This window comes from Cucurbita pepo, chromosome LG16 (genome assembly GCF_002806865.2).
Source record: "Cucurbita pepo subsp. pepo cultivar mu-cu-16 chromosome LG16, ASM280686v2, whole genome shotgun sequence".
Taxonomy (NCBI): domain Eukaryota; kingdom Viridiplantae; phylum Streptophyta; class Magnoliopsida; order Cucurbitales; family Cucurbitaceae; genus Cucurbita; species Cucurbita pepo.
The window spans coordinates 7,743,846-7,767,655 of record NC_036653.1 but is presented as its reverse complement, the minus strand read 5'-3'; the positions used below and the strand labels follow the sequence as shown (position 1 = coordinate 7,767,655).

Genomic DNA, 23,810 nt, shown 5'->3' with positions numbered 1-23,810 from the left:
ATAATATAAGGCAGAGAGGCCAAAGAAGATGAGAATATTTAACTTAGCTCATCATTTTCTCCTCATACAGATTCTAAAAGATAAGCAGAAAAATACATTTTCCACTGAGATAAAGTTAATGGACAAAAGGATGCTCACATGGTAATGACAGAGAGAAAAGGTTGGAGGGAATTGAATTGAATTGAAAGAACAACAAATTGGAAAAAATGAAAGGAAAAAATTTGGCATGTGAATGTGAATCAAAAGGAAAACCTGTCGACCCAGTATCCCAGTCAATAGTCATGTGCAAAAGCAGAGCTACCAAAACCATAATGGCCCCAAATAACTTTTAGCCTGTATTACCTTACATTGGATCCACCCCCCAAGAGTTTTTCTTTTTCTCCTTAAGGAAAAAGAAATAAGAATCTAAAACTACCACTAATCTAGAGGCGCATCTTTTCTTTTTCTACTGGCGGTATTTTTGGGACATATCAATTTAGTTCTTATACAAGTAGTGATAAATAAGTAAATACCAACAACTCAATCTTAGGGAACATTATTGCCTAGATAACATATGAAGTATAGACCAACCTTATCTGTTTTTTAAGAATGTTTCTAAAATTTAAGTGGAGTTTTTACGACTAAAAAGATAGACTTTAAAGCTTTATTTAAGTGGAGTTTTCCTCTAAACTTCTTTACTAATCTAAAAACAAAAAACAAATCTTTAAAAGGGTTATCTTTTCATGGATTTTAAAAATATGGACACAAAATAGATAACAAAATAAAGAATCTCGAAATAATGTTTATAAGCTTAATTTTCAAAAAACAAAAAATCAAATAGTTATCAATGGTGGACAGGTCAAATGCACACGAATTCAAGATGTAACTACAGGACCATACCAAGAACTCAAAAATGTATACAAGTAGAAGTGTATCTCAGTAAAAAAAAAAAAAATAATAATAAAAAAAATAAAATAAAAAAATCTGAAAAAGGTATTGATCAGAGTTTTAAGTGACAGTCATGTGATCTTGGAACAGTTTGATCATATCAAGCCATAAGTGGATGAGTGAGTTTGAACGGGTATAAGCAGAGGCATGTTACTGCTAATCTAGTTGTCTAAACTGAACAGTATCATGACTCGATTGCTACAAGGAAGTCATATGATTTTCCTAGAAGAACTGTTTTGTTTCCACCATGAACAATCATGTCAAACAGATAGGCAGGCCGATAACATACGGAACCCAAAATCAGTTTGGACGAAAAAAATAAAAAAGGATATACTCTTAAAAAAATAGATCCAAACAAGTGGAGGTCGAAGTCGTGGGTCTAAGTCTTATCTGATGGTGTGCCTTTTCAGATATTGAGCAAGAGATGCTGTCGAGGAAGATGGGGAACAAGAATTCTTTTATAGTATTTGAGTCGGCAGAGAAAAGAAATGCACGTGAGCTGTGTCGGTGCACATAAACAGTGACATCCAATCTAACGTAATGTCTCGATGTGTGTTTATATATATATATATACATATAAAGAGCGAGGGGCCTCTGAGTTCAAGGGTGGAGCAGCCATGGGAGGAGAGTTCAAGCATTTGGTGCTCGTAAAGTTTAAGGAAGGAGCGGCGGTAGAAGAGATTCTCAAAGGCATGGAGAACCTCGTCTCTGAAGTCGAAGCTGTCAAATCCTTTGAGTGGTAATCTTCCCCACCTTTGTTAAAATATTAAAATTTCAAAGCTATTCTTTGGGTATTGGTTTCTTCAGTTTTGTTGGATGCTTTTTAGCTTGGTGTGAACCCAAGAGTGAAGCGAAGGAAGGGATAATGGCACCTCTTAGTACTCAGATTAAAATACTACCCCAAAAAAAAAACAAAAAAAGATTCTAAGGCTCTCTCTAACTTTTCACCTACATTTCTAAAATGGAAATATTATATATAAAAATGTTACAAACCTCCGCTCTTGTTGGACCCAAAGTTTTTAAGTATTTTTATGGTTGGGATGGACAATCTTATGACATGATGTAGAATGTTTTGTTTTATGTAATTTTGTGATAATTTTATAATTTAGTTTCAAGATGTGTTAAAATTAATCAGAGGGTAAACATGATTTTTTTCATATGATTTATCATGGAAGGAAGAAAGATGAATGTTTTAAGGTGAAAACAGGGGACAGGAAATAGAGGGACCAGAGATGCTTACACAGGGCTTCACGCACGCCTTCTTGATGACATTCGAGAACAAGGAAGCTCACGCTGCGTTTGTCGGGCATCCCAAGCATGTTGAATTCTCTGCAACTTTCTCGGCAGCCATTGACAAGATTGTGCTGCTTGATTTCCCGGCTATTCGTACCAAGCCAGCTCCAACAGCTTGAATATCAGCCACTTCCTCTTTGTGTTGGATATGTAAAATCCCTTCACGATGAGTATTTAAAATGGTACTACTGTTTGTTTTCCGGCAAAATGATCCCTTTTTTTTTCGTAATTTAAACTTGCTGCATTAGGATAGTTGTGTACCGTTGGATCCATGTTTTGTGATTGGATCTGCCGCACACAGCACGAGAAGAGACGTCAATCTCTACCCATCGATGAACTTGAAAGCCATCTTTTCCTGTTTAAAAAAAATGCCATTTTCAGCGCGTAAAATTGTCGAACTTGAGAATACCGAAACGGAAATTGATAGCATAGGACATACCCATTTCTCGGCTTGATAGATCACCCAAGAACCTAGCCCAATTAGATGCAAATGGTAGGAGAAACCTGTGGTCCAAGTAGACAGCCCAACTAGATAAAAATATTGTTAGACGATACATGGCCCAAGTAATTAGACTAGCTCAAACATTTACTATATAATTTCTGATGTTTATAATAACCGATCCAAAATGTACAACACAAAAACAATTCAAACAAAAATATTAAAATATAATATTTAACTGACAACTTATAAAACAACGAACTTGATTATAGACTGTTTACTCTCTTTATCTTCAACAGCTCTTTGTGATAGCCTCAAGATTCTGTCTCAAACAAACCCAAGGTTTTCTTGCATATGGCAATTTCAAACATCAACATGCTGTTCGGGCGAATTCTATCGAAGTTGAGTTCCTTTAGGTGTTTTCTGTCCATCACCTACATCAATTTTTTTTCTTCAAATATAATTTGTCACTGGTATAAGGAAAAAAATGAGGAGAGAATTTTTTCTATCATTGAACACGGACTGTGTTCGATAGTAGTTTTTTATAATAAACTTCTTACCCAACAACAGAAAGAGAACAGAATGAAAATATGATCGTTCTGAAACAATCTTTAGCTTCTATAGAGTGGCCACATTCAAAAGCCAGCATAAGAATGACAGCTGTGTGTCCTAACTATGTTATCTTTTCTTTGAATCAACGAGTATTTTAGGTATACTGCACAAGTGAATTTTAGATTTCAGCGTTTACCGTCAAAACTCTTCATCGTCCACGGTAGGTCTAGTAATAGGAATTGACCATCTCCCCAGATGAGCAGTGTAATTTATGCATCGGATAACACCCCTGCTACTAGGCCCATCAGGGAAGTCAAGCACACTAATGCTTCCAGCATCCAGATGAAATGATCCAATCCAATCTTTTGTGAGATTTAGGCACTGCCCAACCAATCCTAAAAGAATGGCAGGATGACCAACCACAACAATAATCTTTTCCGGCTCCTTTTCATCACCCATCTCATTCAACAGAGACTTCCAGGCTTCACCACTCTGATTCCACACTTCTGTAATCACCCCACCGTTCAATTTATTTAACCAGCCAGGTTCAAAGACATTGGTGTCGCCTATATCCTACAGAATGAAGAGCATAGGATGTTAGAATCGAAATTTTATTGGATTGAACAGTAATAGTAAAGTTATAAGTTTAAGGTTCATCTATGGTGTATCCAAGGAAATCAATATAATCCTTTTATAGTCATCCGATTCACAAGTTAAAATTCATTCAGTTGAGTAAAACCCAAACGAGATAACTGAAACGTTGGGCTTTTCAAAATTTGTTTCAATAAGCAACTTATTCATCTACTAATCCTAAGGTAAATAACCAAAATTTTCATCAACCTAATCATGGCATGTCCACAACCTTGAAGGTATTACTTTTATTCTAAAATTCAACGGCCAGACATCTTGCCTGCTTGAAATGATCAGGAATACTGTCCACATCAAGTTTATTCGTCTGTTTCATCTCCACATAGCGAGGCACACAATCAGCACCCAAGCAATCTGCAGCTTCTTGTACCTACAACCAATTAGCCATGTCTAATAAAAAGAGACTTTTTACCTTCTCAAGAGAACTTAAGAGTTCCTATGCTTTTCTTTAACACATCCAAAGAATAAAAGACTTTTTACCTTCTCAAGAGAACATAGCTTCTAAATTGTCAGGTGATAAGAAAATTGACCAAGGTTTTGAAAATAAACTCAAGAATTCATGGGGATAGAAAATGCAAAGAAGAAGAGCATTTGAAGAGTATGTTGCCACAGTAATTAATAGTAATTACTCCAGGATTTGTACTATGGTGCTCCTAATACATACTACAGCTTAACCCAACCAAAATATTCTTGAAGGATATCCTGTTCAACGGGGAGGAGACAACTTAACTCCATTTTCAATATAAAATAGTGGAAAACTAAAATACCAAGGGAGTATGAAAAATAGATCGTAATCTAATGAGAGGTCCAGTTTCTACGTTTTTTCATCAATTTGTTCCTCTCCACTGTCTAAAAGGTCTTGCACCATCCTGTTCGGTTTACTAATATAATGTTAAATGCGTCTGATAGGAATACCATTAGAGAAGAATATTGTTAGAGTAGAAAGCTTATTTTGGTAATTATATGGGAAGTTGTTATGGAATTTGGTTAGGCAATTGTTTAGTGGTTTAGGCTCGAGTGACATCTCAAGAATGGAAAGTTCCAAGTAACTCGAATACTTGAGGGAGTGTATTGTAATTTCATTATCTTTTATTTGAGTTCTATCCGCGTCATAGTTCTGATTTGGCATTGTTCAAACTGTCTGCAACCTCCCAAGGAAAATGAAGAAAGGAAGAAATGAGAAAACATTGGTAAAATGTGGTGATTCAGAAACCGTGAAAGGCATATAAGCAGGAACCATGAATGATAGTATAAGCATACTCTGGAAACTGCTACAGCCGTCTCTACACAAGCTTTCTTGGGACTGCTTATTACAGCGCTCACTTTTAGATCAAGAAGGAGTTCTGCAACTTTCTGGGACTGTCGTGCATCCAGAAAAAAACAATAATATGAGATCAAAACCTATCTAGGGTAATTGTATGGATGCTCTACCTGTATAGTCCCAAGAACGTTCATTGGCTTATCCTCCAGGAAGGAAGAACTGGCCTGCAAGATTGTGACAGCTGAATCAGAGAGACAATATTGCACGTTCCATCAGTTAATTTCAACATTTTGGATTAACTATGCTATGTAGTGAACCTACACTTGGCAAACACAATTTATAAGGTGAAAAGTGATAACACAGTGTCGTCAGTAAAGTACCATACCCTATTATCCTCGGAAACTCCATGGCAAACAAGTATGATCCTTTTTGTTGTTTTTCTGCCTCCAGAACTACTGGAAGCTACAGGTGAGTTCGGGGTCTGCATCAATGAAAAGATCATGGCCCCTTAAATAAGCTAGTTTACAATTGATTAAACTTAAGGCCAAGAAAGCAGACAACAGCTATTGTATGGTGAAGACGTTTCCAGATAGTTGTAAATGAATAATCTTGGAAAACAATTTTAAGCAGTTTGAACTCGCTCAATATAGTTGGAAGCAGAGGAATGCCACACAAGAACAAAATAATATAATCTACTAATTATTAATTGTTGGCCTAGAAATAAACTACTGCCAAAAAAAAATTATGGAAAATAATGCAAATAAAGGGTCGTTAAGGAATATTTAAATGAGTAAGAACGAAGACTGAGAAAATAATAAGAAAATGGCAAGTTCAACATTTTTTTATAACATACATAATTGATATACCTGATTTAAACGGTTTAAACAAATAATTGGAGATCCACCCTCAGGTTGGGGAGTAAAATCAAGAACGCTAACACCACAGTTGCTCTGAAGTAAAACCCTGAAGTACTCAGCTCCCAGTCCTGATTTAGGTAACAGTTACACTGAACACATTCAAATCGTTAATGAAAAAATAAATTTGAACCTTCGGAAAGATGGTCGAATACCAATAGCTGTGGCAACAAGAGCCTGATTGACAGCATTGTGAGCAACCACTAGGACAGATCTGCTCTCGTGAGCAAGAATTCTATTCCAACAATTTCGAGCACGCGTCCACAACTCCCTCACTGGATAGTGGCCATCAATGTTAAAATTTGCAGCATCTACCTGCCATTGACGATAAGCGGCACCAAATTTTTCCTTCCCTTCGTGCTTGAGTAGACCCTGAGTCCACCCAACCGCAGCAATCATAACAAGAGTGAGGAGAACATCGATAAGATTAACGATCAATTTTTAGACTAATCAATCCATCAAATGAAAAACTGAAAGGAAAACCTCCCTTTGGAAGGTTGTGACACGGAACTTACTTGAAATGAATATAAATCAATTTCCCTTAGTTCTGAATCTGTAAGTATCACCTCCTCACGATCACCCCATATAATTTCTGCAGTCCTCTTTGATCGCACTAGGGGGCTGGAAGCGTAATTCATCTCCGTTAAGCAAAACAATGAGTTAAAATTGCAACAATTTTCCTTAATGAGAAACATCCATTAGTGTGCATAATCAACCGTATCTGTTCGCTATCGAGCAATTCCAGGTCTAGACAATGCCAATTTTTAGGTAATGAACCAATATAAGGTAAATTGATGCAACAGACACAAACATGTGCTGAACAAAATATGTTTCGATGTCGATGAAATCACTCCCGAAAGTTGCCACTGCTTGATAATGAATCGAAATAGAATTGAAAAAGACAGGAAACCTGCTGAAGCAGACATCAAATGCATCGTCAAAGAGCATTTGGCGAGAGGTCTCTGCCTGAGCTTCCCCTTTCTTAGTGAGAACAGAGAAATTGGAGCTTCCTTGAATTCTACCTTCAGCATTCCACGTGCTCTGTCCATGCCTTACCAGAACCACTCTCTTCGCAGTCTTAATAGGAGGCAGCGGAACCGAAGCGTAGAGCTCCGAACTGAGGTCTTTGCGGTCAGCCGATGATTCTGAAAACTTCTCGACCTCCTGAAGACTGGAAGACGATCGAACAGTGAAGGGACTAATCAGAATTCTAGGCGGAGATCTGCCGGAACTTCTATGGAGGAGGAGATGCGAGTGGTGGACTGTAGGGGTCAGACTGAAAGAGAACATTGGAGACGTTTTCTGCGCGGTGTTATTTCGCGCTACTCCTTTCCCTATTTCTTTCTTCTTCTTCAACTAATCAGTTCATTATATATTGTATGGCTGCGAATATTATCGCCATCCATAAATCCCAAGTCACTGTNAAAAAAAAAAAAAAAAAAAAAAAAAAAAAAAAAAAAAAAAAAAAAAAACTCAAATAGATTTAAAAATTCACATTCAAAATATATCTCATGAGGGTCCAGTGTGCTGAATTATACACAATTATCTGGCAAGTTGGTTGGAGATGGACGAAGCATCCTAGAGTGTAGAAACTTGTATAGTATGCGCTTTTTAAAATCATGAGGCTGACGAAGCAGACAATATCTACTAGTAGAGAATTCTTGTTGGTACAAACAAGATTAGAGCCAAATAATGAGGTTGACGAAGCAGACAACATCTACCGATGGTGAACTCCTGTTGGTACAAACAAGATTAGAGCCAGAGCCAAATCGTGAGACTGACGAAGCAAACAATATCTACTGATAGTAAACTCCTGTTGGTACAAACAAGATCAGAGCCAAATCATGAGACTGCCGAAACAGACAATATCTATTGGTGGGCGAACTCCTATTGGTACACACAGGTTTAGAGCCAAATCGTGAGACTAACGAAGCAAATAATATTTATTGGTGAGTGAACTCCTGTTGGTACACACAGGGTTAGAGCCAAACATCGATGCAACGTGTATAATATGGAGAGTCAAATCATTGTTGGTACATGCATCAATATCAATATACTGTTATCCAAAGATGATTAATTGTTGAATCATTTTATAATTGATTAACCCAAATTTAGATAAACCACGTCAATTGTTTTCAGGCTACACCAAGTTTACTATTTTTATAATAATTATTTTTACAAAATTTATTTTCCATATTACTGTATTAGCCATCAGCCAGTAGCAGCTGGCCTGTTTAGCGCAATCGAATATATCGAATTGGGCCTTCAGAAAGTTAAGGCCCATTAAGTTTTGTGTAAATTTAAGCAGTACTATTTCAAGTTATGACGTAGTACTTTATATTGTTTGAAAGTTTTTTTTTTTTTTTTTAATAAAAGATATAACATTAAATATTAATTTTAAACATATTTAGTTCAAAATAAGACAATTATAGTATTTATTTTAATGAATTATATTTATACACCATCAAAATAGACAAAATTTAAGAGAAATTATATCAATTTGTTTTTTTTTAAAACATTGAAAAATCAAAATAAATAAATTGAAAACAAATTGAGCTATAAAATAAAAGTAATATATATATATATATATATAGAAGAAAAAGGAAGAACAAAAATGAAAGCAAGAAGAAGATGCTCTCAACATGAAGATCTTGAAAACCCATGTTTGAGGAGGGCATCTCTAGATGTCTAAGATTCCCACAAAACAGTCCGTTCTAAGGTGGACAATAACAAACCATTTCGAAGAAAGACAGCAGTTCATGTGACCCCAAAAAGAATATAGAATATAAAAGAGTATAACAAATTTCCAGCTTTGCTACACAATTTAGGGCTAAAATATCCATTATAAAGTTAAGATTTGTTCAATGTTTAATCTAAATAGATTACAAACAAGGTTTGACATTTGTTTCCCATTTTGACGATTGGGAGAGAGATGATTTATGTTTCCTAGGACTTGAGACGCATGAAGTGAAGCCTAACAAGACAACTTTTGATTCTTAACACGCTACCATTCATCATTATCTCCATCTTCTCCACAAAAAGAGAGTAAAAAAGAGGGAATCGAGAAGAACACATTATTAAAATGAAACCCACCTTTTGAAATCAGTTCTGCGTTCTTACTCTGCATTGTACAGTCGCCATTAATGGTGGATCCTCTCTCTGTCTTCTCGTGTCCTCTGCAGTTTCAGCTTCTGCCATGTTTGCAGAAGTAATTTCAGCAGCAACCAGAAAAAAAGCAACAATACACTTTGCATTATGTTTATAATTACTTGGTGGTTGTGGACCTGCGGTTATATACATAATCCACAGATGGGCAAATTACTTGTTGCTAATCAAGATGTAAAAGATTATCAATGTTTACCGATCTACGTGCGATACCTCGATCGCCGTTGTCTTCTTGAGACCTTGACCTTGCTCGACAATGGTTGGGATCGCCATGGCTCCAGCACTGAGTCTTTATAACGACATGGCAAGACCTGGCTTCTTCCTCTCTTTGACCTCACCAATGGAGACCTGTCGTCGATATCTCTCACTAAATTCATCACCATCCAATTTCCTTCGAGCTTCCTCTTTGGCTCGCTTGAATGCGATTCAGAAATTACTTTCTCGAGTTGACTCGGATCTTTGATGTCTAACTCGCTGTTAGACTCATTTTCTTCTTGAGTTGACTCAGTGTCGAATTCGTTCTCACCAATGTCTCCAAATATCAGTCTCGCCGCTTCGATGAGCAAACCTAGACAATCGCCACCGCTCTGGCACTTCGCTCCTCTAAACGGCACTGTTTCGGCTTTGATATCGTCGCTTCGATCAACGGAACTCCCCGTGGGTTTAATCTCTTTACCTTCTTCTTCTTCGACTGTCTTTTCGCTTTCGTTTTCAGTATCGCCTCTTTGAGTGTGAAATTCGGCGATCTGCGAACGCTCTGGAATTTCTATCGCGTGTTCTTCGACTTCATATTTCTCAGTCTCAGAGCATTTCGCGTTCTCGCCGTCGCCGACCGAGCACTTCTCTGTTGCGGAACCAACAACAGGCACCGCATCTACCGAACCACTTCCACCGCCGCCTTCGCGATTCTCCACAAAAGCCACTGATTCCTGGTCTTCTTCCTCCGTAAACGCGCCAAATCTCAGATTAAAATCAGTACGAAACCCTCCTCCACCGCTTACGTTCCTATCGAGGTCTAATTTTCCGATTTGCGAATCCGCACACGATTCTTGGCGAGGAACAGACGAAATTATATACAAAATCTTTTGAAGGCACATTTGAGCTTTAGAACATTCACGAGGAATATAATGACCGGAGCGAGAATAGCCTACCTGATTCGAACGATTACAGAGCGAACTTGAATTCACGTTCAGAGTTTTACAGGAATACAACTTCCGATCTTCGTCTCCTTCTTCCAAAAGCATGATAACAGAACTTCCGGGAGATTCAAGAGAACTTCAAAGAAAACCGCGCGGAGAGAGCGAGAAAGGTAAGCCAACGGCGAATCATTCAAGCCAACCCGAGCATTCCTTCGAATATATACCTCTTTCTAAAACTAAAAGGCTAGTTTTCCAAATCTTTATTATAAAAAAAAAAAGAAAAAAGAAAAAAAAAAACAGTTTCCTATTAAACTTTAATAATGTTTTAAACAAAACCATTGAAACATTTTCATTAATATATTGATAAATGTTATTCGATGAGACTTTATGCTCAGAGTGGACAATATTATATTATCGTGGAGAGTCGTATTCATCTAACATGGTATCAGAGTTATGTCTTAAACTTAGTCGTGTCAGTAGAATCCTCAAATGTCGAACAAAAGACTTGCTCAGAGTGAACAATATCATACTATTATATTTAAATTATAGTCTGTATTGTAATATTAAAATTTATATATATATATATTTATATCAAATCTTCGAAAATAAATAACAAAAATTTACTTTTATGGAATAGGTGACAGGGACGAAGACAAGGATGGGCGGTGGCACCGTGATTCTGCCGCTTGTCTGTTTCTGGGGCGTCCGATGGTAGAAGCTTGGTGGGTCCATCATCCCAATCACAATCCTATCTTAGTTTCCCAATTGTCGGTTTTAAATTCCATTTCATACTTAGTATTTACAAATAAAATAAAAAAATAAAATAAAATACTTTTAATGGGTGCTTTAATGGATTTTAAGACACGTTTAAAGAATAAATTGATGGGACATTAAAAAAAAAGAGACATTACAGTTGCTTTTTGTTTAAATGGTGAGTCACTCAGTTATTCCTACCCATTACGCATATATTTATTTTCATTCAATTGGGTCTAAGATCAAATAAGCCCACAAGTTTATTAAATGGGCCGAAAGCCCAAATACAAAAGCCAGGTGGAATTCAAATGGTTTGGTCCAAAAGCCATTAAAGAGCTGGGCCTAAGGAGCCAAAGCGGCCCAAAATGGTATGTAAGCCTAGGAAGCCCAAACTCCTCCCCTAATTTTAGATTGCCCTTAGTTTAGGGCCAGTTCTCTCAAAAGACACATTTTTAAATTTCAATAGCTAATTATGTTTTTTAGATTTTATTTTATTAAAATTAATGAGCTTAACAATATTCCCACCTTGTTTCTACTTAAATTAGTTAGTGATTATTATAATCTTTGACAATTAAATGACGAATTAAGTCTGGTTAACATAAATAAAGCGCCCCTTCGACCCCAAACCTCTGCTACTGAAGTATAACTTCCCACCGCTAGTAGATATTGTCCTCTTTGGACTTTTCCTCAAGGCTTTAAAACGCGTCTACTAAGGGAAGGTTTCCACACCTTTGTAAAGGGGTGATTTGTTCTCCTCCCTAACCAATGTGGGACATCACATGAAGATCGAGTATTTACCCAATGTGGTTGATCCGAGCCCAATTGATGATTAAGCTTGGAAATGGAATGGTAAAATGTAGTTTCCAAAGTCTTTTGAGCACTCAACACAAAGCCACCGACCTTACCACTTTGTGTGTGTAATTGGAAGTGTAGAGCTAAAGATAATGGCATGCAATTATGGGAACAACCGTCGGCAAATTTGATGATTATTCCATCCTTAACTTAGTCAAATTCATGCATCGTTCCTTGTCATTTGGGTAGAAAAAACATTGCCCCTAACAAAACAAGAGTTGGTGACTATGTTCCCACCAAAAGGACACCAACCCTTGACTCTAAACTAACTAGTTTGAGCGGTTGTTTTTCGTCACAACCTCTATTAATGTTTTTCATTCGTTTCTATTGAGAATTATTGAAAGCAGTAGTCACACATTGACTAATTATGAAGAACATCATGAGTTTATAAGTAACACTATTTTCATAGGTACGAGGTCGAGAGTTTGTAGAAGTTCATGATTCCTAACCAAGTAAGGCTTGACATATAACCCAGATGAGCGAATGACGGTAATTAATTATTGATTTTTATTTTTTATTTAAATAATAGTTTGAAGACATGACGAAGTATTATCATAATTTAAATTCACAAAGGAAGTTATAAGGTGAAGAGAGTTTAGATATTTATTTAATTATTAATTATATTTGGAAAAAAGGTGAATAATGAAGTGTTGACTGAGACAAAATGATTGAGAGGACCAGATCTACAAGCATGACACGTGTCCGTTTCGTCACCGACTTTTGTATGGTTCTTTGACTTTTTTGACCACCACAAAAGATCTCCAATTCCTTCTTCTTCTTCTTCTATTCTTCTTCCCACACTTCCACCGAAAGCAAACCCCTTCGCTGCTTCATATTAATAAGCATAAACTTCTATTTTATTTTTTAATTTATGATATTTTTATAAATCATAATCTTGACATGAATACTAAGATGAACTAAAACAGGAAGTACAAAACTCAACTAACGACCCAACAAGAGAACAATAGCTCAAAACCAATTTTTAGAGGCGGGACTACCGTAGGGAAGCCTGTCCCCCTCCCTTTAACAAAGAAAGAGATTCCCGCTAGAGAGAAGTGTTTCACGCATATGATATCGGACGATTAAAATTTAGAGCATGTTTGAAATGACTTTAAAAGGGTTGAATGACACGTTTTCGTATATTCGAGAACTGAAAAGTCGGTCCACAGTGGGGAGCAGAGCAGAAGGAAGATGTATATTCCAAAAATGGTAGCAAATATTTCCAAAACGTGGAAGACACTAAGAACAACAATTCAAAGTAAGTGTTTATTATTGGCTCAAACTCTCGGTACTTTTTCCTTTTAATGGTGCCATGGTTTGAAGTTTAAGCTAAAGAAACCAGAGAGAGAGAGAGAGAGATCATGGAAGATGCTGGTTGGATTCGTGGGGCCAAGCATGGCCATGGGTTCAAAGGCAGAGAGTTCCGATTCAAAAAACCCTCTTCCTCTTCTCCTCCTATTTATAAGCCCATCCTCTCTTCACTTTCTTCTTCATCTCTCGATCAATCCCCCCAACCCCACGTGGACTCTCCAATCCAACTCAAGCTATGGATGAAGGTAAAGATACCGATCATGATCATGTTCGCCGGCGACAGGGGAAGCTGCGGCGGCCTTTTAACAACATCCCTGACCCTCAAAATCATCACCCAATTTCTCATCCTTCATTTCCTTTCTTCAATCCACCCTCCTCTGTTTCTCACGCTTCCTCTTCTTCTGCAACACCTCTCTTTCCTTTTCCTTTCCAACCATCCCAATTCCCTCATCAATCCAAAACAGAGCTTGTAGAGCCTGTAGCGCCTGTAGCGCCTGTGGTTCATCACCGCCCGTCAGTCCGGCCGCAATTGACGCCGATCGCTTCGACCCAACATGGATTTGGCTTTGGCTATCCACCCTACTTCATGGGAGAGTTTGCATCGTTTCAACAGCAACAACAACAACATCAGCAATTTCTTCAGCACTGGAATGAGTCTCTTAATTTAAACACAAGGGCAGCAGGGATTAGACCTCAAGTGCGGGCTTTAAATACCACGAAGCTATACAGAGGAGTGAGGCAGAGACATTGGGGGAAATGGGTAGCTGAGATTCGTCTTCCTCGAAACAGGAATCGTCTCTGGCTTGGCACATTCGACACTGCTGAAGACGCTGCCTTGGCCTACGATCGTGAGGCTTTCAAGTTGAGAGGAGCGAATGCAAGGCTTAATTTTCCAGAGCTGTTTCTAAATAAAGATAATAAAGAAGAAGAAGAAGAAGAAGAAGCCTCGCAGGCTCCTCAACAGGATCTAGACAATGACATAGAATTAGAGTCCAATAATGAGGCTGTGACAGAGGACAACATACAAGAGGCAGAGGGTGTTTCAAACTCACAGGAAATGGTTTGGAGAGAAATAGCAGAGGCTTGGTTAAACGCGATGCCAGCCGGTTGGGGCCCTGGTAGCCCTGTGTGGGACGACTTGGACACCACCAATAATCTGCTGCTGCAGCCACAGCCTTCATATGGCTCTGATCTTCAGAGACCCCCAGTTTCTCCTTCTTCCTCATCCTGCCCCATGAAGCCCTTCTTTCACAAGGATGAAGATTAAACCAAAAAGGCTGCCTTTTGCGCCAAATCTTGTGGGGAGGGCATCAAATCAGTGCAGGCAGTGCACTCGTGGGCCAGTTCTTTTTCTTGGTTCCTATTGTTAGTATCAGGCACGAGATTCTAGAGAGACTATCACTATCACCCACAAGCATGTTCTGGTTTAGAATTTTTTTTTTTTTTTTTTGTTTTGTTCCATTGATCTTTTGGCTTTTGCTTTATGTTCTGTGGTCTGTTTTCCACTGTATTGCTCTGTTTAATTTCAGCACGGGCCAGCGAGCAGGAGACAGTTTGGTGATCTCCTCTTTCATTGGGTCCATCATCCATCAGGGGCTCTGTTTTTCGGCCAAGAGGATGGCATGGAAGCACATTCTATTTTCATATTTGACACCAACTTTTAGCTTCCCACCATACTGTAATATAATAATTATTACACTATATATATATATCATTTCTTTCTATGTACACAGATTTTGCTCCATCAACAGCGAATATGATAAGTTCAAATGCAACCAGAACTAAAAACTAAAACTAAGATAATGTCCAAGCACAGCAAAAAGCTTCAAAATTATACTTAAATTAAGCAACCCTTCAAAATTACGTTTCATTATCCTGCAATTTAGTCCTCACTGTTGGTGAATATCACAATTACCTGATTATGAACATGGATGACATAATATGACCAAACTTTAGTGGAGAAAAAAGTAATCCAAGAAGGGAAATTTCTTGTATATTATATGAGAAATGGGTAGAAACAATAACAAGGTAAGAACAAAAAGAAAGAAAGAAAAAGATAAATAACAAAAACAATTGTAATAGCGAGTAGATATTATCTGTTTTGGCTCGTTACGTATCGTCCTTAGCCTCGCGGTTTTAAAATGCGTCTTTTAAAACCGAGAGGCCGACAGCGATACGTAACGGGTCAAAGCGAACAATATTTGTGGTGAACTTAGGCTGTTATAAATGGTATCAAAGCTAGGTTTCGATCCCGGGGTTACAACAATAATCTCCCAAATTCCAAATTAACAAGAAAGCAAAGCAAAAGAAAAACAGAGAGAGAGAGTAAGAATAGTTACGAGAAAGAATGGACCCCAGCAGCCGGCCTAGAGGGTAAAGTGATGTCCATTTCATTTCTTATCTGCGACGCCAAGATAAGAAAAGAATCGTCCTGGCTGATTACCAAAACACATGAGAGATCGGCAGTGATAATAATGAATGCAGTGTGCAGCTCCAAATAAAGGACCGAAAGTGTTACCCACATTTCATATATAACGTAGATAAATTAACCTCCATCATTTCTAATCCCAGTTAATTACCTTCTAACCAAAGCCAATAGTGATTTTAACCGTGCACCACACACAATTATTTAATATCATTACCGCACTCCATTTTTCCTTTCTATAATCCTTTCTATAATGATAGGATAGTTGGGAGAAAGTCCCACGTTGGCTAATTAAGAGAATGTTCCTGAGTTTATGAGCAAGAAATACTTTTTAATTGGTATGAGACCTTTTAGAAAAATCAAAATCAAAACTGTGAGCGTTTATGCTTAAAATAGACGATATTATAAGAGAGTGGAGGTTGTGATTCTTTAAGGTTACTATGGTGGAAGATAAGGTAATATTGTTGCCCATTCCATTATAGGCCCAACATGCACAGGTTGGACCCAACCTTAGCTAGCTGGACCTCCACATAAATAGCCCATACTTACTGGAATGGTCTAGACGATGTATAGCTAAAGGGGATTCCAGTGACGAACCTGATTGGACCAGGGAGGCGAACGTGGCAAGCAGCAGGAGCAATCTCGATAAGAAAACAGACACCATCTTTGCAGCAGGAGCAATCTTTGCCTGCCATGGCTCTACAAGCAGCCTCCTTTTCTCCCACGATTTCCATCCACAAAGAGGTGTATGCAGCTGGTACTGTTGTTCTGAAGAATACTGGACTTTCAGGACTTCCATTTTCAGAACATTTTGAAGTTAAATCCAAATCTCTCAGGTTGAGAAATAAGGTAAATATGCCCATTTTTCAATTTTCTGGTTAGAATTTGGTAGTGGAAATGTTTGCAATATAAATTATCTATCCATGAACATGTAGCAAGGAAGATTACCTGATGGAGCCATTAGAGCCCAGACTGCAACAATTTCAGAAATCAACCAGGCGCCTTTGGAAGGAAACAAGACCTTGAGGAAAGGAAATGTTATCATTACAGGAGCTTCCTCGGGACTGGGTCTAGCCACGGCCAAGGCTCTAGCTGAAACAGGAAAATGGCATGTAATTATGGCATGCAGGAACTTCCTTAAAGCTCAAATGGCAGCAAAATCAGCAGGCATAGCCAAGGAAAACTATACTGTTATGCATTTAGACCTTGCCTCGCTTGACAGTGTAAGGCAATTTGTGGATAGCTTCCGCAGGTCGGGTATGCCTCTTGATGTGCTTGTATGCAATGCTGCTGTCTACTTGCCAACAGCAAAGGAGCCAAGTTTCACCGCTGAAGGCTTTGAACTCAGTGTTGGGACTAATCACCTTGGTCACTTCCTCCTCACACGCCTGCTGCTAGATGACATAAAGCAATCAGATTATACATCCAAGCGTGTTATAATTGTAGGCTCCATCACGGGTACTAATTGAGAGCATTAGTTTTGAGTTCTAGAACAAGAGAATGAATGATTTTCTAAGCAACTTTTTTAAGTTTGGTTCCAGGAAACACAAACACATTGGCTGGGAATGTGCCCCCAAAAGCAAACCTGGGTGATCTGAGAGGGCTAGCAAGTGGTTTGAATGGCCTGAACAGCTCGACCATGATAGATGGAGGAGAATTTGATGGAGCAAAGGCCTACAAGGATAGCAAAGTATGCAACATGCTCACCATGCAAGAGCTCCACAGGAGATATCATGAAGAAACGGGAATAACTTTTGCTTCCCTCTACCCTGGCTGCATTGCCACAACAGGGTTGTTTAGAGAGCACATTCCTCTGTTTAGAATTTTATTTCCACCCTTCCAGAAGTACATCACCAAGGGCTATGTATCTGAAGAAGAAGCCGGGAAAAGACTTGCACAGGTCAGCCATGTCCTGAAAAACTAAACTACTAATAAATTAACTAGTTATTAAGATAAAGGGAAATTGAATCTTTGACTTCAGGTTGTATGTGATTCAAGCCTGGAACAATCAGGTGTCTATTGGAGCTGGAACAAGAACTCGGCCTCATTCCAAAACCAGCTATCCCAAGAAGCCAGTGACGAAGAAAAGGCCCGTAAGCTGTGGGAGATCAGTGAGAAGCTTGTTGGATTGGCTTAAATGCACCAATCTCAAGCATATAGGCTAGAATTTGACTTGAGAACTTTTGAGTAATCCAGAAACATCTGCTTGTGAAACTGCAAAGAAACCCTTAAACTTTGTTTGCGAAAGTTTTAATGAATTTGTTGTAAGCGATAGCCAGTTTTCAGCAGATATGGTTCTAGTAGAAAGGTTAACAGAAACGCAGATTCCTTATTCATGGTGGAAATTTGATTCATTAGAGAAATAATTGAAAGAAGTTCCGATCTATCATAAGCTATAAATTGCAGTCATTGAGTAAATAGCTCGATAACAGAACCCAGGTTCTTCTTACAAATCATATACGCCTTAGCTACCTTTTTCAAGATCATACATCGCCATGATTGGGTTCTGCAGCAGTACATCGAGTGGAATATGAAACAAAGAAAAAGATAGGAAATTTATTTATTTTACAGATCAAAATACTTACATCCCTCCTCAGAGATCATATCCTGGAAACTTGGCCATGGAGGGCTCGATCATGTCCAGAAAAAGATAAGCCATCCCTCCAACTCCTTCAAACAAAGAGTAGCGGCTATCGCCTCCATGCATTTCTCCCTCTGCAATCAGCCTGTGAGCTCTGTCAAGGAGAAAACAAGCAAAGGCTTTGGCCTTGTACAAGTACTCCACCTTCCCTGTCAGTTGGTAGAGTGACAGAAACACATATGAATTCCCACTTACGCCATGACATATCCCAACTCGTTTAAGCAGCCCACGCCTCCACACTACCTCTCCTGCATCCACAGCCGCTTGCACGAACTCTTCTTCTCCAAACACCTTTGCTGCTTTAACAAGCGTGAGGGCGACTCCAGGAGCACCATGACACCAATGCACGAGTATATCTCGGCCCCTGTCTTCTTCACTTGAAGGGTAGTTTCCACTGGGGAAACGATTTCGAATCATGTACCTGTTGAGGATTGTTAGAAGGGAATCCCACGTTGACTAATTTAGTGGAAGATCAAGAGTTTATAAGTAAGGAATACTATTTTCGTTAGTATGAGACCTTTTGGAGAAACCAAAGCAAAGTGGACAATATCATACCACTGTCAGAGTCATGATTTCTAATAATACCTAAGAGTGCCTTTCACATCTTGAATCTCATCGGGCTTCAGCTCCATGTCCATCAGGATATGCAGAATCCCTGCAAGTCCATGTGCACCACCCCAATACCTCTCACCGTACCACTCGAACATCAATGGTGATGCTCCTCCCTTCGCCAGCGCCCTCCCTCGCTGGATGATTTCCTCTACAATTGCCCTCTAAACAATTGTTTTGCAGAATTTCAAATGTGAAAAGTCATATATAATTGACTAAGATGAGCTCAGGTTGATCATGGTAGCCAATCTTACTTACAGTGTGAACTGACGCGATTGTTCCTTCGCCGATGTGTTTGTTTAGATATAGACACGCCCACAAGAAACCCACTTTTCCATATAGCAACTCATCCGGGAGATTCCTTGGCAGCTTAATCTGTTGCAATCCAGAAAACCCTTCAAATTAAAAGCTAGACATCAAAAACTTTTGTAGGGATGATGATTCTCTTTACCTCATTGAATTGGCCTAGATAGTAGCAGAGCAACTGCTCATCACCAGCACGCTTTGCTGCCACAGCTCCAATAGCGCAGACACCCGCACGCCCACAAATGAAAGTCACATCCCTATCACCATTCCACAAAATAAAGAAGTCAAAACTATACGGTGAGAGTGTAACAGCTTCCCATTACTCGACGAGGGAAATTCCTCGCACATAATTAAGGGAGCCATTGAAAGGTGACTGAAACACCAGAAACTAAGACTACCCGAGCTAATGATAGAGGCAAGAACACTTTCCGGCCAAGTCCCATTAATTGATCATAACGATATCGTGGAAATGCTGCTAAATCTTTCCGAAGTGAGAGAAGGAGGGAGGGAAGGGACTTTCTCACAAGGTTTTTAAAACACATCTGCTAGGTAAAGGTTTCTCCACCCTTGTAAATAATGTTTCGTTCTCCTCCCCAACCGAGGTAGGATCTCACAATCCACCCCCTCTTTAGGGCCCAGCGTCCTCACCAACACTTGTTCTCTTCTCTAATTGATGTGGGACCCCTCAATCCACCCCTTTGAGACCCAGCATCTTTGCTAGCACACCGCCTCATGTCCACCCCTTCGAGGCTTAGCCTCCTCGCTCTGATACCATTCATAATAGCCCAAGCTTATTGCTAATAGATATTATCCTTTTGAGAATTTCCTTTCGGGCTCTCCCTTGAAGTTTTTAAAACGTGTATGCTAAGAAAAGGTTTCCACACCTTTCTAAAGAATGCTTCGTTCTCCTCCATCATATATGGGATGTCACATTAATACATGTTTTTGTCCATGGCATAAACAATTACAGCTTAGTCATCTTCTGGGAAACTAATATCTTCATATAAAAAATGAAAGTGAAAGGAGAAGGGAGAAAATGGCAAAAATATTACGTGGACATGGAAGATGCTTGATCGCAGGCCTTAAGAATTTGAGCACAGAGACTAAGATCAATATGGTTGGAAGTGACCTCATGAGCTTTCAACAGCAAGAAAGCCGTTCCAAGAGCCCCAGAATAGAGAGTGAAATCTCGCACTCGTTGCCCAGTTACTCCCCATGTCTCCAAAACTATCTGAAACATTAACACAAACACCTTGTGGGCATTAAAAAAAAACCACCCAAATCAAAGCGACACGCAAAACAACAAGAGGATTACAGCTTCTTTAAGGTCCAAAGCCGCCCGTTTGAAGCGCTCCAAGATAATTGGGTAAGGCGTCGAGAGAATTGATTCTACAGCAGCTGCAGTTTCTGGTACGAAGTCGGGCATCGAGTTTGGAAAGCATCGGTCTCCCATTTCCGCTTCAAGAACTTCACTTCACTGCCCGCTTAGTCAATCTTCTAAAAAGTAATTGTAAAAGAGGAATTATAGTTTTGAAAGTAATTATATAAAAAAAAAAAAAATGTTAAAATTTAAATTATCCGTCGTTACTTTTTTAGATAAGTTTTTGGATTCTGCGAATATTTTCAAATGCCTAACACGTTTCGCTCGCAGATCGAAACACGTTTATGATTATGGCATTTTCCTGATTACTGTTTCTTGATTCGAACACCGCGTTCATCATCACCACAAGAATTCCCTAACCTCAACGAACTCAGAAATCCAATCCCGATTCACAACAATGGCTTCCTTCGACGCTTTCGGCAATGAAGAACACGAAGAACAGCGGCGCCATTCGCCTACAACGCCGCCCTTTGACGACGATGCCTACATGGGTTATGACTCTTCTCTCCCTTCCCACCGTTATGATTCTTCTACCACTTTCTCTACCGCCGACCAACTCCCTCATGAAGACGACGTCGTTTCCGATGTCCACAGCGCCGGAAACACCACTAGTCCTAATTTATCCGACGTTTACGACTTCGGAGTTTCGGATCCTAATCCGAGCTACGCATCTCCATTTGATCATGTTGAGGCTGATGGAGAGCATTACAATGTTGCCGCCAGCCTTGGTGGTATTGACAATGGCGGTATTTTTGTCTCCGATGGACCGATTCTCCCCGACCCGAGCGAAATGCGAGAGGATGGCCATGCTCGACGCGAATGGCGACGGTACGTTCTTTACTAGCGTTAATGTTTCTTCTTCTAGAGAGAGAGATTGAATTGGTTTTAGATCTGTGATTGAAATGAAATCGTTTATAAATTTTGAGGTTCTTCAAGTTGATGGTTTAACTTTTGAGCTTGAATCTGACATGAAATCTCTGGAGATTGTCCATTCTCTTCATAATGACATACAAAATTCACCCCATAGCCTAAGTTGTTTGCTTAACCGGTGGTTTAGATCTTCTTTGTTACTAAATTTCATCCTGCAGAGCTCTGTGTTAATGCAGCTCAACCGTAGTCTTATGATTTATATATGGTTTTCTTAGTTTTTACAACAATTATCATCTAGTTTGTGTTTATGTATACAAGTTTATTACACATGATTCATGGAAGTGGGTGGATTGATTGTGAGACCCCACACCAATTGAAGAGAGGAACAAGTTCGAGGACGCTGGCCCCCCAAAGGGGTGGATTGTGAGATCCCATACCGATTGGAGAAGGGAACGAGTGCCAGCGTAGACGCTGGCCCCAAAGGGGGTGGATTGTGAGACCCCACACCAATGGAAGAGAGGAACAAGTTCAAGGACGCTGCCTCCAAAGAGGTAGATTGTGAGATCTCATACCGATTGGAGAGGGGAACGACTGCTAGCGAAGACGCTGGGTCCCAAAGGGGGTGGATTGTGAGACCCCACACCAATTGAAGAGAGGAACAAGTTCGAGGACACTGGCCACCAAAGGGGTGGATTGTGAGATCACATACCAATTGGAGAGGGGAACGAGTGCTAACAAAGACGCTGGCCCCAAAGGGGGTGGATTGTGAGATCCCACATCGATTTGAGAGGGGAACAAGTGTCAACGAGGACGCTGGACCCCGTAGGGGGTGGATTGTGAGATCCCAAATTGGTTGGAGAGGGGAACGAAGCATTCTTTATAAAGGTGTAAAAACCTTGAGGGGAAGCTCAGAAGGAAAAGCCCAAAGAAAACAGTATCTACTAGGCTTGGGTCGTTACCGCCTCTTTGTAAAGGTTTACGCTGTGATTGTATGTTTGAAAATTCTGTCTTGTTGCACAGTCTGAATTATTAGGATCTGTACTTCTCTGCTTTCTCTTATTTCCAAGATGAACTCTATTTCTCATAAGTTTGAAACTGTTGATAGCTATAAACTTTATGGTGCAGACAAAACGCCATAGATGTTGAGGAGAAACAGAAGAAAGAAAAGGAGATGAGAAATCAAATAATGAATGAAGCTGAAGAGTATAAAGCATCCTTTTATGAGAAAAGGAGGCTCAATTCTGAAACAAATAGAACTCACAATAGAGAAAGAGAGAAGGTAAAAGCCTCTGAAAGCATTTTGTGAATGTCTCCTTGCTGTGTATTGTTATTTATTGTCCAATTCTGTGCAGCTTTACCTAATAAACCAGGAAAGATTCCACAAAGAAGCTCACGAACATTACTGGAAAGCAATAGCAGAAATCATCCCACGAGAGGTTCCTAATATTGAGAAGAGAAGAGGAAAGAAAGATGCTGATAAGAATCCTTCGGTCCGAAACCTGGAAAACCGACCGATCTATCTCGAATGAGGCAGATTCTTTTGAAGTTGAAACAGACTCCTCCGCCTCATATGATGCCTCCTCCACCCGAACCGGCCAAAGATAGCAAGGATGGCAAAGATACGAAGGAAGGGACGAAATCCGAAGGGAAGGATGTTGAGGACAAGGAAGCTCCTATGTCTCCTGCAAAAGATATGGATGCTAATGATACTCCCGATCGACCCGAAATAGAGGTCGAGGGTCCTACTACAACCGATGCTGAACGAACTGTTCAGTTGGTGTCAACTTGTGCAGAGTAAGAAATTATTAGCAGTTCATCTTATGGGTCCTCTGTTGATAGAAAAGTTGAGAATACAGACTTGCAAAGTTGTAGAGCAGCAGTCCATGTTGTTATTTGATACGCATAACTATGGGAGGGAACATTCAGGGGTAGCACTGATGATTCAACCATCACTGGTGGTCTGACTGGTCAAGTAGTTGGGTCAGAGTCCAAAGCATTTCTAATTATATCATATCAGCAATCGATGTCTACAAGTAGGGAAACTGAATTTCATTCAGAATTGAGAAAGTTCACATTAATTAGGCAATGGAGTTTTTGAAGGCACGATGGATGTTCGGGTATTGTATTGTAGTAAACGAGCCACCAACTAGGATACTAAAGATATGTCGAGATAGTTTTTGTCACGTCATTAAGTTTTTTAACGTTTTGTGTTAATTTTTCTCATGCTGCACGAACTCGAAAAATGGGTGGAAAATCTTCAGTGAGATCCTACATTAGTTAGAGAGAGAAATGAAACATTTCTTACAAGGATGTAAAAACTTTTC

The 23,810-nt window shown here is 39.3% G+C and overlaps 6 protein-coding genes and 1 pseudogene across 11 annotated transcripts; 4 read left to right on the top strand and 3 right to left on the bottom strand.

Moving 5' to 3' along the window:
* The first annotated feature begins 1,489 nt into the window (after positions 1–1,489).
* Positions 1,490–2,428, top strand: LOC111777110 (stress-response A/B barrel domain-containing protein At5g22580-like). Its single transcript, XM_023656553.1, has 2 exons — positions 1,490–1,666; positions 2,135–2,428. Exons 1-2 carry the CDS (start codon positions 1,545–1,547, stop codon positions 2,337–2,339), a joined length of 327 nt encoding a protein of 108 aa, XP_023512321.1. The 5' UTR covers positions 1,490–1,544; the 3' UTR covers positions 2,340–2,428.
* Positions 2,429–2,446: 18 nt separating this feature from the next.
* LOC111777108 (probable 2-carboxy-D-arabinitol-1-phosphatase) lies at positions 2,447–7,412 on the bottom strand. 3 transcript variants are annotated; one of them, XR_002812342.1, is made up of 12 exons: positions 6,945–7,412; positions 6,550–6,655; positions 6,190–6,406; positions 5,987–6,105; positions 5,506–5,601; positions 5,291–5,344; positions 5,120–5,218; positions 4,122–4,229; positions 3,408–3,784; positions 2,922–3,093; positions 2,660–2,748; positions 2,447–2,575 (listed from the first exon to the last, which is right to left on the bottom strand). XR_002812342.1 is itself a non-coding variant. In XM_023656551.1 (10 exons), the coding sequence occupies exons 1-9, from the start codon at positions 7,322–7,324 to the stop codon at positions 3,410–3,412; spliced, it is 1,554 nt and encodes a 517-aa protein (XP_023512319.1). In that variant the 5' UTR covers positions 7,325–7,412; the 3' UTR covers positions 2,792–3,093; positions 3,408–3,409. The 3 variants fall into 3 exon arrangements, 1 of the variants encoding a protein (XP_023512319.1); XR_002812343.1 differs by having other exon boundaries at positions 2,660–2,724; XM_023656551.1 differs by lacking the exons at positions 2,447–2,575; positions 2,660–2,748 and having other exon boundaries at positions 2,792–3,093.
* Positions 7,413–8,845: 1,433 nt separating this feature from the next.
* LOC111777109 lies at positions 8,846–10,548 on the bottom strand. Its single transcript, XM_023656552.1, has 2 exons — positions 9,396–10,548; positions 8,846–9,225 (listed from the first exon to the last, which is right to left on the bottom strand). The coding sequence occupies exon 1, from the start codon at positions 10,441–10,443 to the stop codon at positions 9,400–9,402; it is 1,044 nt and encodes a 347-aa protein (XP_023512320.1). The 5' UTR covers positions 10,444–10,548; the 3' UTR covers positions 8,846–9,225; positions 9,396–9,399.
* Positions 10,549–13,127: 2,579 nt separating this feature from the next.
* LOC111777102 (ethylene-responsive transcription factor ERF054-like) lies at positions 13,128–14,974 on the top strand. Its single transcript, XM_023656544.1, has one exon. It carries the CDS (start codon positions 13,490–13,492, stop codon positions 14,519–14,521), a length of 1,032 nt encoding a protein of 343 aa, XP_023512312.1. The 5' UTR covers positions 13,128–13,489; the 3' UTR covers positions 14,522–14,974.
* A 1,286-nt stretch (positions 14,975–16,260) lies between these two features.
* Positions 16,261–17,953, top strand: LOC111777100 (protochlorophyllide reductase-like). The gene is made up of 4 exons (XM_023656542.1): positions 16,261–16,528; positions 16,615–17,137; positions 17,221–17,579; positions 17,661–17,953. The coding sequence occupies exons 1-4, from the start codon at positions 16,373–16,375 to the stop codon at positions 17,814–17,816; spliced, it is 1,194 nt and encodes a 397-aa protein (XP_023512310.1). The 5' UTR covers positions 16,261–16,372; the 3' UTR covers positions 17,817–17,953.
* On the bottom strand, positions 17,766–20,732 carry LOC111777097 (lanC-like protein GCL2). 4 transcript variants are annotated; one of them, XM_023656540.1, is made up of 7 exons: positions 20,551–20,732; positions 20,288–20,466; positions 19,381–19,492; positions 19,188–19,304; positions 18,906–19,093; positions 18,265–18,741; positions 17,766–17,893 (listed from the first exon to the last, which is right to left on the bottom strand). In XM_023656540.1, exons 1-6 carry the CDS (start codon positions 20,686–20,688, stop codon positions 18,273–18,275), a joined length of 1,203 nt encoding a protein of 400 aa, XP_023512308.1. In that variant the 5' UTR covers positions 20,689–20,732; the 3' UTR covers positions 17,766–17,893; positions 18,265–18,272. The 4 variants fall into 4 exon arrangements, with proteins under 4 accessions (XP_023512308.1, XP_023512307.1, XP_023512306.1 ...); XM_023656539.1 differs by lacking the exon at positions 17,766–17,893 and adding an exon at positions 18,064–18,185; XM_023656541.1 differs by lacking the exon at positions 17,766–17,893 and having other exon boundaries at positions 18,265–18,414; positions 18,516–18,741.
* On the top strand, positions 20,693–23,687 carry LOC111777101 (annotated as a pseudogene).
* Positions 23,688–23,810: the final 123 nt, after the last annotated feature.

What these genes read in the sequence shown, in the direction of transcription:
- LOC111777100 (XM_023656542.1), top strand. Translation starts at nt 16,373, where the DNA reads ATGGCTCTACAAGCAGCCTCCTTTTCTCCCACGATTTCCATCCACAAA. An exon ending in CTCTCAGGTTGAGAAATAAG is followed by an intron (nt 16,529 to 16,614) that starts GTAAATATGCCC and finishes ATGAACATGTAG; the next exon opens with CAAGGAAGATTACCTGATGG. An exon ending in AATTGTAGGCTCCATCACGG is followed by an intron (nt 17,138 to 17,220) that starts GTACTAATTGAG and finishes GTTTGGTTCCAG; the next exon opens with GAAACACAAACACATTGGCT.
- LOC111777097 (XM_023656540.1), bottom strand. Translation starts at nt 20,688, where the DNA reads ATGGGAGACCGATGCTTTCCAAACTCGATGCCCGACTTCGTACCAGAA. An exon ending in CTTTGGACCTTAAAGAAGCT is followed by an intron (nt 20,467 to 20,550) that starts GTAATCCTCTTG and finishes TTAATGTTTCAG; the next exon opens with ATAGTTTTGGAGACATGGGG. An exon ending in ATCTAGGCCAATTCAATGAG is followed by an intron (nt 19,305 to 19,380) that starts GTAAAGAGAATC and finishes GGATTGCAACAG; the next exon opens with ATTAAGCTGCCAAGGAATCT.
- LOC111777102 (XM_023656544.1), top strand. Translation starts at nt 13,490, where the DNA reads ATGGATGAAGGTAAAGATACCGATCATGATCATGTTCGCCGGCGACAG.
- LOC111777108 (XM_023656551.1), bottom strand. Translation starts at nt 7,324, where the DNA reads ATGTTCTCTTTCAGTCTGACCCCTACAGTCCACCACTCGCATCTCCTC. An exon ending in TTTGATGTCTGCTTCAGCAG is followed by an intron (nt 6,656 to 6,944) that starts GTTTCCTGTCTT and finishes TTACGCTTCCAG; the next exon opens with CCCCCTAGTGCGATCAAAGA. An exon ending in GAGTTTCCGAGGATAATAGG is followed by an intron (nt 5,345 to 5,505) that starts GTATGGTACTTT and finishes ACAATCTTGCAG; the next exon opens with GCCAGTTCTTCCTTCCTGGA.
- LOC111777109 (XM_023656552.1), bottom strand. Translation starts at nt 10,443, where the DNA reads ATGCTTTTGGAAGAAGGAGACGAAGATCGGAAGTTGTATTCCTGTAAA.
- LOC111777110 (XM_023656553.1), top strand. Translation starts at nt 1,545, where the DNA reads ATGGGAGGAGAGTTCAAGCATTTGGTGCTCGTAAAGTTTAAGGAAGGA. An exon ending in GCTGTCAAATCCTTTGAGTG is followed by an intron (nt 1,667 to 2,134) that starts GTAATCTTCCCC and finishes AGGTGAAAACAG; the next exon opens with GGGACAGGAAATAGAGGGAC.